The sequence below is a fragment of the Carassius carassius genome, chromosome 4, assembly GCF_963082965.1.
Source record: "Carassius carassius chromosome 4, fCarCar2.1, whole genome shotgun sequence".
Classification (NCBI taxonomy): Eukaryota; Metazoa; Chordata; class Actinopteri; order Cypriniformes; family Cyprinidae; genus Carassius; species Carassius carassius.
In genome coordinates, this window is record NC_081758.1 from 4443499 (window position 1) to 4455834 (window position 12336).

A 12336-nucleotide genomic window follows, 5' to 3' on the forward strand; every position below is an offset into this window, starting at 1 on the left:
TAAACTACTACACACACAGATCCTGCTATACAGATGATGTGCAGAGATGTAAACAATGTGCAGATGAGTTGCATCAAAACATAATATTTGACCTCTATTTTACACAACAAAACATGCTTCTGAATATATATATTTTTTTACTATTAATGCTTTTGTTTCAACTGTTTTTCTTTATGACTTAAATAAGTTCTGTCTTCTTTCAAAAAGTGACCATAATTATACCTGTTTTTCAAAAGGTTCTTGAACTGTGATCCCTTTAGCTGGCATATAATTTATTGTGTTTTTGTTAAAAAAATTTACAGGTAAGCCAATGTTTTATTTATTTATTTATTTTTGGCTGGTAATCACAGTGAGACTTTCACAATCTGACCTTGCTGTGCTGATTGGATTTTCAACAGGGCATCTGCTGGGAAAAAAATACAATTAATAAATAAGCTCCTGATAGGGTCATGTCTTTTATATGAATATTCAGATTTAATTCACAATGCAATGTTTGGTCTCAAAAACTTTTTAAAATGTTATTTTTACCTTCCTCAACTTTTCATTGTGGCCTTTCCTCATCCCTCAAATAGTATATATAATACTGCTTAATTAGAGCTACAGACCTATATGTTATAGAGTGATCTTAAAATAATACTTAAAAATAATAGTATATATATATATATATATATATATATATATATATATATATATATATATATATATATATATATATATATATATATATATATTGTTAATCATATACATACTGTATATAAATATAATTTTCCATCTTCCAATGCAGATTTATTAATATCACTCTTCAGAGACCATCATCACAGTCTGTCTCAAGCTTGATGCTGCAGAAGTCAAGAAAGCCATTCCAGTTTTATCCATGTTCAGATACTTCCTTCTGTCTGCCATTATCAGTATGGTCTTTTTTTGCTCAACATCTCATACGAAAATAGCTCAAATCAAAAACGGAATTGCTGAGCCTCTTTGAGAATCCATAGTTTGAATGAATTGAGTGAGTCAATGATTCATTCATAAAGCAATCAACTTTTTTTCTTTCTGAATCAGTCAGCCGGATGAACACATCAGTTGACCGAATGACTGAATGATTCACTCATTAATACAACCTAGTTTCATATTGAGAGAAAAAAAAAATTTAATAAAAAAATAAATAAAAATGCAATGTTGAATCAAAATATGTGTATACTTATACTGTATTTCATACACTTTATGTAATGTCTAATCAATGCTTTTCTCATCTAACACACTAATGACATTTTATAATGATTTATACAATGATTTTAAAATAATAATGTTTTATATATTTTATCATAATGTTGATTTGTGAATAATATGTGAATAATTTATGAAAAATTAAATAGCACGTCATGTAATTATTTAGAATAAAACAATTAAATTTCTTGACAGTATACATTGTAGACAAACCCAAAGACAAAGGAAAAGGAACCAAAGGAGCCAATTATTGTTGGTTTGTGAACTACATAAATGGATTGTGCATGAGTAACTGTTTGATCATTTCAGTCTAAAATGGTGATTAATAAAGCATTCACTCATGTATTCTGTTTGCCTGAATCTAGCAGCTGAAGGGCATGCCTGCAGATTGTTTTCCTCTACAATACATGAATCCACATTATGTATGATTTATTACATATTTAATCCACACTGCACTACATTTTAATAATGCACTTGTTTGAATAATTATTTCAGGGGAGAAATACACAAATTAATCTGAAGGTGTTTTTTTTTTTTTTCTCTCTATTCAGACAGGACCTCCACCTGAATTCCATCTCCACTTCTGACATTCTTAGTAAGTTTCATTTAGCATATTATTTGTTTATTCTTGGCAGACAATGAAGGAGAGCATTAATAATACGTTCATTTCCAATTGATTCATTTTGCAAATGATGATTTTAGATTCATATGTTACAGTGTCTGGGTTACATATATTGCATTTTAGTGCAATAATAAGAACAGTATAACTGCATGCAGCTTGCTTTTCATTATAAATGATGTTCTGTATTATTATATTGTGGTTCTCACCACTTGTGCATAACATCTTAGTGTAAATGTTACTATATATACACTGCATTATAATGTGTCATTAAACAGTTATATAAAATAAAATTGCTCATTGCAGCTTCTGTATGTGCATAAAGCTGAAGTTTTGCTCATATTCAGAACTAAAACTACCTTGTGCACTCATGTCACTTAAAAAATATATATATATAATAAGTTTCACAGACTAATTAATGCACTTGCATCCCATAAACCTTTTTTTTTTTTTTTTTGATTAGCTGGATTTATTATATTTTATTTCTTGAACTCTAAATTAATAGCAATTTCTTTTACTAATACCTTTGAATTAGTTGCCTTCTGTTTCTCTGCCCTCAGGATGGTTTTTCTCTTTCATTTTCCAGGAGTGGAAATGTGTATTGAGCACCTTTCATAACATCCTCTGTGTGCCAAAGGCCAATTAAAGACTTAGTAAAACGGTTGCAGACCATTATCTCTGTTTTGTATTTTGCTCTTTGCTGCTAAGAGGCCTTTCTTAACATTAAAGGAAAAACATGTTACTGCAATCAAATTTTGTGTCGTATGGCTTAACCTCACAATTTAGAATTTATTGCTGGAAGGAACATATTCTCTATACGACAAAGCAGAATAGACTCTGAGAGAAAGAGAAAAAGCAGCTGTCTTTAGATAGTTTAAGCCATTGTCATGACAATCACCAAGGTAGGAAAAAATAGTAATGATGATAAGACCACATAAGGCATTTTGTGTAAATGTTTGGGTGAGTTAAACTTTGTTTCCTGCAATTGATTTGTGTGTAAATGCACTTACATGGGTTGCTCTGAAAGGTCTGTAAAAAACATGTGTTAGTGGTATATGTAGAGAACAGCACAGGCAAAGAGGTTTGTGAAGTTTTCATATCTGTGCTTGCACTCTCAAGAGCATCTATGTTTCTTCACAATGTGTTTTCAGCTGTGCAACCTTGTAAAGTCCTTACTTTGTAAACCATTAATATTCCATTTTGATGGTTCTTAAAGACAGTATTAAAATAAAACAAAACAAAACAAATAAATAAAGGCAGTACAAATACTCACGTTCTAAAAAGACCTGGGGTCTCATTTATAAAACTCTCCGTAAATTTCATCCTAAAATTTTACGTAGGCACAAAAGCTAGATTGTGCGTATGCCCAAAAGTTTTCAGATTTATAAAACCATGCGCACGCCAGAACCTGCGCAACAATCTCTTTATAATTCCCAGACAGGGGAAGATTGTGCGTACGTGCATTTCCACCTCATCTACTCCCCGAAATCACCATATATGGAGCTTACAATGCCTTGTTTTACTATGCATAACCTCATCTGCATATCATTTACATGCGAATTCCCATGCACGTGACAACATGTTTAACACAGAGACAATAGGGAAATAGTATCCCTGCTATGTTGTAGAATAAATACAAGAAAATATCCATAAAAACAAAATGCTTTCAAATAGTTCTCAGATATTTTAGATGATCTCATTCCTTTACACTGGCCAAATAGAATTTCGATTTCAAATTAAATGTATGCAGTTTTGCTGATAAGATAAACATATTTGAGCTATTTTAGTGGAAACAGATAAACGTATTGCAGTGCATTGTCTGATTCGGCACGCCATTTTACAAACTATTGTAAAAAAGTAAACATGCAAATCTTACCGTTTTCTCCTAGTTATGTCCTTTAAATATAGTGTAATTTTTCATTATGTTTTAGAGATGACTTTACATGACATTAACACCTCCGTGCAGCTGTGGTTGTACAGTAATCCAGCAGTCCGCCATAATATCGCAGTAAGTGCGCATCACCGATCATTGTTCTCGCTAAAATCTTTCTCATAACATGTTGTCTGTAGTTTAGTTTAAAGATTAATTATCGTGCACAAATAGTACTCTTCATTTTAATAAAAATAACATGTCACAGGAAAATTGTTTATTGTGAATGAAATTATGCAATTATGTTGTTTGTAAAATTATGTAATTTCAGTGTTAATCTCTTTAATGCGAGTGAAATATTTTAATGTAAAAGTGTATATCGACATGAAAACAGAGTTTAAAGTCATTGTTTACTTCATTAATTTTCTCACTCCATGAAAAAGAGTTTGTACGCATGGTTTATAATGTCCATAGAGAGCATATTTACGTATTTATACGAATACATATTTACGGCAAGTTTATTTTTATAAATCCAGATATGTGCATAAAATAAAAAAAGGGGTATGTAATTTCAATGCCTATTATGTGCATACGCAACGTTTATAAATGAGATCCCTGAACTTTACTCAAAAACACATAAATACTACTACTAATACTACTACTAAACATTTACTCCCTCAATCAAGTCCTATGCAAAGCATTCTAGCCCAGTTTCAGTTAATACAACAAAAATTATGTAGTCTTGAGTTAACTTTCATTTTACAAATCCAGGTGGATTGAATGTAATGAAACTTAATGCAAATGACAGTGAATAGTTGTTTGGTTGTTTGTTTTAGAGCACAGGGCTTGTACCATGATGGTGGCTGAACAAACTCAGGGTCACAGGATTAGTTTTGAGTTGACAAAATCAAACCAGTCCAATCCAGTTTAGTTGGTTTCATGAGACTGATCATCAACTTGCTCTGTCAACTCATACTTTGACTAATTTTTTGACTGGTCTAATTTCACTTTGAGGTCAGAACATAATCTGCCCTGGAGCAGGTTAGCCGTGAAGTATAAGGTACTGTGGTGATGAACACCACTTAAGAACCAAACCACTTTCATAGTACCTAAAACCTAAGACCTGGTGCAAACTAAACTGAGACTTTTCTGGCTAGTCAGCTAAACCAGCTTACAGGCCCCAGGGCTTGTGTTGTTTACTTGCCATGTGTTCTTCTGACTTGTTTTGTGAGGGCACAGGCCTGGCTCATGTCATGTAGACATTTGCTCCACCTGTTCTCCCTCATCGGCCATCTCATTTCATCCTCTATTTATTCTCCTTGTGTGTTCTGTCCTGCATTGGTTTGTTTCTTCTTGTTTAAACATTTTTGTCAGATTATTTATTGTAATTATTCTGTTTTGCGAGTATTAGTTTTGTTACTATTTTGTTTACAAGATCTGTTGGCTGAATATGGGGCTATTCTGTTACCTTGCCTAGTTTTGTATTTGAATAAAGGTTTTATTCTTCATAACACTGTCTGTGCTTGGGTTTTGTTTAAAGGAATAATTTTCATTTAAAGGAATAATTCACCCAAAACTGAACATTTGCTGAAAATGTGTTTACCATCAGGCCATTCAATATGTAGATTATTTATTTATTTATTTATTTATTTATTTATTTATTTATTTATTTATTTATTTATTTATTTATTCATTTATTTATTTATTTATTTTTGAACAGATTTGGATAAATGCATTGCTTGCTCACCAATGGATCATCTGCAGTAAATGGGTTCCAAAGAGTCCAAACAGCTTAGAAATAAATAAATAAATAAATAAAACAAATTTCTATAACATCAAAATCCACAGTGCTTGATCAGTGAATATGTATCTCCTGATTCAGATCAGATTACCTTTTCACTGGAGGAAGAGTTAGTATATATTAAGGACTGATATCTTAGTTGGAAGCAACAGTTTCACATTAAAACATCTTAATGATGGATTTGTTTATTACAGACACGCAGTGTCTTTTACAAGATGTTAACTGATGGACTGGAGTGCTATGGATTACTTGTGGATTATTGTGATGTTTTTATCAGCTGTTTGGACTCTCATTCTGACGGCACCCATTCACTTCAGATGATCCATTGGTGAGCAAGTGATGGGATGCAACATTTCTCCAAATTTGATGAAGAATCAAACTCATCTACATCTTGAATTGCCTGGTAGTAAGCACATTTTCAGCAAATTTTCATTTTTTAATGAAAAAGGTAATGTTAATGATGAAAAATCTATCATAACTGCTCTAGATCACCTATCTGTGAAACACCAATGTCTCACTCCATGCTGACCATTAAATTGAATCAGCAACTCTGTTTCTTCACCAGCAGCCCTGTCAGGACAGTTGCAACATATGCAGCAATGTCAGTGGTTTAAAAGTGTGAATGGAAGACTGCTAAGCCACTGCAACTTCAACTTGAACATCATCACAGGCTGCCTTCACCCATCGGCCCCAGGGAGAACATTACCCTGGAGAAACAGAGCAGAAACACAGGACTGACTACACAATCAATGCATTTTGACTCCAGGTGTGTTTCGATGTGTTAAGTGATTATTGAGTGTTGATGTGAAGTTAGTGACTTCATTTTTTGGACAAAATTCCAATTAAAAGAGACAGCATTTAACTAAATCAAAAGAAATATATTTTGTCCGGAGCCATGTCAGAAATACTGTTTAACAATTGCGAAAGGCCACATTATGAATGTTCAGTTCTACTTTTGATACACAGGGAATAAAGTTCTCTTACTTATTGATAGTTTCCATGGAAACAGTCAATGTCCTTTATATCTTTGAAGCAATAAAGCTCTATAGAGAAATGACAAATGTCATCCTTGGTACTGTAGAGTAAACATCAAGCACAAGATAAATTTGATGTGGAGAGCTAGCTTATGAATGTGCACTAGACAATATTCAGACTTTCCTCTCTCTTTTTTGGAATTAAAATAACACTTTATTTTGAAAGTCCTTATTATACATTCTACTAACAATAAGTAACTTTGCAACTCTATGTCAACTAACAGTCATTAGAGTATTTGTAGACTGCGTGATATCCAGGTGATGGTTCCTCAACAGACATTCTACTGAGTAACTGCTGGTTTCGTCTGGTCAGAGGAGATCTGGCCCCCCAACTGAGCCTGATTTCTCCCAAGGTTTTTTTCTCCATTCTGTCACCGATGGAGTTTCGGTTCCTTGCCACTGTTGCCTCTGGTTTGCTTAGTTGGGGTCATTTCATCTACAGCGATATCATTGACTTGATTGCAAATGAATGCACAGACACTATTTAAACTGAACAGAGATGACATCACTGAATTCAATGATGAACTGCCTTTAACTGTCATTTTGCATTATTGACACACTGTTTTCCTAATGAATGTTGTTCAGTTGCTTTGACGCAATGTATTTTGTTTAAAGCGCTATGTAAATACAGGTGACTTGACTTGACTATATGCAACTTTTCAACTGCATGTCAGCTTATTGTACTAACACTAACCTAATAGCCTCTCTTAAAACTCTAATGAGAGTTAATCGACATGGAGATGCAAAGCTACTTGTATGTAGCTAGTAGAATATCTGAAGTGGACTATCCAAATAAGGTGTAAACTGATACGTTAACAATTTCATGTCAAACATTGTCTTGTAACCTAACATTCTGCTAGTTTATCATTCCAAACACCAAGTAAAGAAACACAGACCTTTTATTATTATTATTATTATTATTATTATTTATTAATTGCAATCACCAGTGGACAGATCTTGCTTAAAACAATATTTTACCACTGAAAATACATGGAAACTACAGATGTTTTGCTGCACTGTTGATTAATGAGACATATTTCACATATAGATTGTCAAAGAGAAACTTTGAAAGATTTCTTTGAGCAATAGACAGCTGTTATTCAATGATATCTTATGCTCCACTGAAGCTTTCATATCTAGTTTGCACTTTCAAATACTTAAACTTTGCTTGTGCTTGACTATGATGCACAAAAGAGTTGTTTGGTATCACTGAAATCACTCTAAAATGAGGTGGATTTCTGATTGCTGGTGTTTTTTTCTGATGAATTACAGTTAACAAAATATTACGTTATCATCATCAATAGATTTACTCAAAAAACCATATCAGGTTGATTGATATCATGGTGCTTTATTACATCAGAATGTTTGTTGTGTCATTCAGTTCTCCTATTCAGTTATTTTTTATTTATTTAATCTAATAAAATATTGCTTAATTCATGTTTAAATTGCTTTATTGACTGGTGTTTTCAAATGAACACAACTTTATGTGTATTTCTGTTTAAGATTTGAGTTTTGTGAACATTATTCTAATTGTGAATGTGATGGAAAGAGATCCAGTATGTAATGTGATATTGTAAATGTTTCAGAGTTTGAAACCAACTACCATATGTATGTGCAAATGATTTGTTTTCGTCCTCTGAGGTTTTGTAACCTGATATGAATGTATAAATTTGTACAATGTGAGTTGCAAAAAAACACACAGTTTTTCGAAAAAAGAGTAAGGATGAGGGACCACCCCTCAACATAGCCATCATTGGGGAGTAAGCAGACAATTGAAGAGCAATTGAAGAGCAAACAATTTGGCAAAATGTAATAGCTAGGAATTGCCATGAGATTGTCTTGGGTCTTCTCAACAAGTCCCAGTGAAACTCTGGAGAAGACAAACCGTGAGCCAGTTAGGCCTTTCCTGACTTCAGTTCTCCATTATAGTCTCTTGTAGTTGTGTAAAGCTTCTGTTTTCCATGGAGCAGCTGATGTATTTATTATTATTCTTTTTCTTCCCCCGACTGAACACGAAAAGACCAGATAAGCACATTGACTTCACTACCTATTTTTATTTTATTTTTATCTTTATTTATTTTTTGTCTGTTTCATACAGAAAGTCATATGGGTCATATTTTCCACTTTCCTGTACCACTATTAACATTAAATTTTCATAAACCAGCTCATTAAGCTATCTGGCAATCTGCATTCCATTCAACATCTTTGCAAACTGATACATATAAATGAGCGCCGCTTCTCCAACCCATTAAGAACATCCTAGACAGACTCCGATTCAGGGCCGGATTTGCATCACAGTAACGTTGTGTCCTGTTGAGCAGCATCGTGAAGCGCAGAAGTCTCTTGCACCGTCACCGTTTGCGTCCAGAGGAGTGAAATTCATGTTTATGTGCTGCCATACAGGCTAAGCCAAGTGTGAGTCTGACACCAGGGATCACAGATGGGAGACCCGGGGCAGCTGTCAGCCTGATGACAGGAGGATGGTGTTTAAAGATCACCCCTGTTCCTCTTCTGTGCTCTTGGCCACTCTTTCAAGTGCTCTCTCTTTAAACCACCCTCCCTACAATCCATAGATAACTGAATTTCCTAAGTACAAGGCTGGAAGACCTGCCTCTCCTGAGCTGAGATTATATAGCCTGCATTCACATTGATGCACGTACACAGTCCCCCTGCCTGGCCTTCTTCTAGAGAGAAGCTCCATACCACATCAAAGCCAAATCCCAAGGTGTCTTCAAAAGCTGCCTAGACTCTGCAGACTGCATGGGAAAAGGTCACAGATTCAAAAATGCAGGATTGCTGCATGAGTTATGTTCAGCAAGACTGCTTCCATCTCAGAGCTAAATGTGATTCACTATGGAAGTGAATCAAAACTTCATTAAGAATGTGTCATTGTACTAATAGCATAGAGACTTGTTTTAATACAATGAAATACTTGTGGGTAAAAGTGATTATTAATTGAACATTCTCATAGCACTTTTTTTTCACGAGTTAAAGACATATTATAAGTCAGATGTGTAGTGGTTTGGGGCAGTGTTGTGATGTGAAAACACGTTTTGTTGCCTCATTACCATGCAACCGATGGATTGCATTAAAAATGTAGCTTTAAGCAATAATAAAGTCACGTTAACCTACTTTCAAATACAATATTGTGCCATTACAATTACAATGAATACTGTAGGCGTTTTTGTCTCGTAACCAAATGCCATTTATATCAAACCTAGTGTGGCATGGCTTGATATGCCACATGTGAATTTATGTGAACATAAATTAGAATTGCAGCAGAAGGGATAATTTACAACCAACAACAAATTAAATTTTCATCTGTTCCTTACACAAAGATATTGTATGGCTTCAGAAGGTTTGCAATATAACAAAAGCTGGATTTTTTGTTGTTGTTTTTGTTTGTTTTGTGCTTGACAGCATCCAACCCCTTCTTTTTTTTTGGGATGAACATTAACCCATTAGAGGAGAGTGACAAGTACAATGTAAGGCAATACTGCACCTCCCTCATAAAGAAGAGAGAAAGAGAAAAAAAATCCATGCTAATCTATGTTTTTATTGAACAAATAAGCCATTGGACGAAATCTACAAAACACAGGCGTGCATAGTAGTCATAATGTATAGAAAAGAGGATGTCTTTTTGGCAATTTGAGGTTTAACACCGTTCAAATTTAAAATGAATCATTACTGTAAAACAACATATTTTAAGGAATAAAAAATATAAATGGTTTTCTTAGTTACCCACACCATCCATTCAGTTAGCTCCTAAAAATCCAGTTCAACCCGAAAGAATATGTTTGACAAATGAAGAGTAATTGATGCAACCGTTGGTGTCCTCTTGTCCAGCCATCAGTCGATCCACCTCATCCTCTGTCATCCGCTCGCCCAGCGTGGCCAGAACGTGCCGTAGCTCGGCACCCATGATGGTGCCATTGCCCTCCTTGTCAAAAACTCTCAGTCCTTCCACAAAATCCTCAAAGTTGCCCTTATCCTTCGAGCGGGAGATATGGTGCAGCATTGGCAGGAAGGTCTCAAAATCCACCATCTTGGTGTTCATTTCCTCTGGTCTAGGTTTTCCCAGGACTTTCAGCACATCGGCGTTGGTTGGGTTTTGGCCCAAAGCTCGCATCACATCCCCGCACTGGGCATAAGTAATCTTCATTTCTCCTTTCGGTGTGCGGTCGAACAGTTGAAACGCCTCTTTGAACTCTTCAATCTGGTCGGCGGTGTACTCCAGCGTGATGGCCTTGGGATCAAATGGGGGTTCTTTGGGGGCTTCAGGTTCAGGCAGCGGAGCTGGTTTGGTGACAGTCGGGGCCAAAGCAGCCTCCTTCTTCGGTTCTGGCTTCTTGGGTTCAGGCTTCTTGCACTCAACTTTCTTGGGAGCCATGGTGATGATGTGAAGAGCCTCCTGGATGAGCAGGGAAGTCAGAAACTTCAGATAGGATGGGAGGGAGCTACTCAGGGCAGATTGTCTGTTAAAGCTTTTATATCATTTGACCCCAGGGAGGATAGATCGGCCCGACAAGCAGGTCCTATAACACACTATAAAAGGAAGAAATCCAAAATAGACCTGGGCGTCAACAATGAGCTATTGTTCCCAGCTGCCACTGATGGTGACAGAGAGACTCCTCTCAAAGCCCTAGCTGGTGTTCTGGGTTTACATAGAATGAACAACTGATTCATGAGCAAGGACTGTATGGAAAACAAACTGCTTTCAATAATAATCCTGTATTTCTGAAATATGGAATACATGTCATCATATTTTCACTCACCAAACAAGTCATTCTTCACTTTAAATGTAAACTTTACTTAATATTTGTAACCATATGGTTACCTGCATCTTGTTTAATCTGAGGATCAATTCTAAGGCTAAATATAACCACAGTTAATGTTGTACTTTTTGGGAGTGTGTGACAGCTGGACTTTTACAACAAAGCTATTTCAGACCTGAGGCGTAAGGAGGCACCCAACAATGTGTTAGTTTTGGCTATCTTGAGTTTATACAAACAAAAAATGCCTAGAGTTGGAGCTAACTTGGAATGTAACTGTGAATTTTGACAGGTGTTCCTCAGTTGTCATTTCACCTACAGCAGACAAATGTAAGAAGTCACATAGCACTTATCACAATACACATTGTTTTAAAGCAGCTTTAGACTAGCATACACCAATACACAGACTTTTTAACTTAATGTATTGTTCTTCAATTCAAACTGGATAGAAATTGTTTAAAATGGGATTCACTTCAAGAAAAGGTAACAACATCGATCATAATTTACATACCCATTTGGTATATATATATATATATATATATATATATATATATATATATATATATATGTATATATATATATGAAAAAATGAAAATTAGCTTGTTTTACTCACCCTCGAAGCATCCTAGGTGCAGTGTTGTTCAAGTTACTTCCAAACTGTAATACATTATAGATTGCTTGTTACTGACATTTAAAAGTAATTCCTTACCTTACAGTTCCCAAACTAAACAACTACCTTACTGACTTAATGAGCAGCAGATTATGAGTTTGAGGAAAAAGTTGAAATTAATACTTAGTTAATAGTGAAAATTGGTCCGCAAACTAAACTGTGATAGTGACAAAAAACAACCAACCACAGAGCTGAGATTTGCAATTTAGTATTGATTTATGTGAGTATGTGTTTAGATAAAGTCAGATGAACTTTTATATCCAGCTTTATATGGAGAGTTGTGCGACAATATGGTCCTCATTTTGCAACAGTATAAACATTAATGCAAGTTATATTTGCAATATAA

At 34.8% G+C, this 12336-nt stretch overlaps 1 protein-coding gene across 1 annotated transcript; it reads right to left on the reverse strand.

Annotated features, from left to right (window-relative positions):
• Positions 1–10288: 10288 nt before the first annotated feature.
• Positions 10289–11186, reverse strand: LOC132132798 (myosin light chain 4-like). The gene has a single exon (XM_059545332.1). It carries the CDS (start codon positions 10936–10938, stop codon positions 10327–10329), a length of 612 nt encoding a protein of 203 aa, XP_059401315.1. The 5' UTR covers positions 10939–11186; the 3' UTR covers positions 10289–10326.
• Between the last annotated feature and the right edge of the window lie 1150 nt (positions 11187–12336).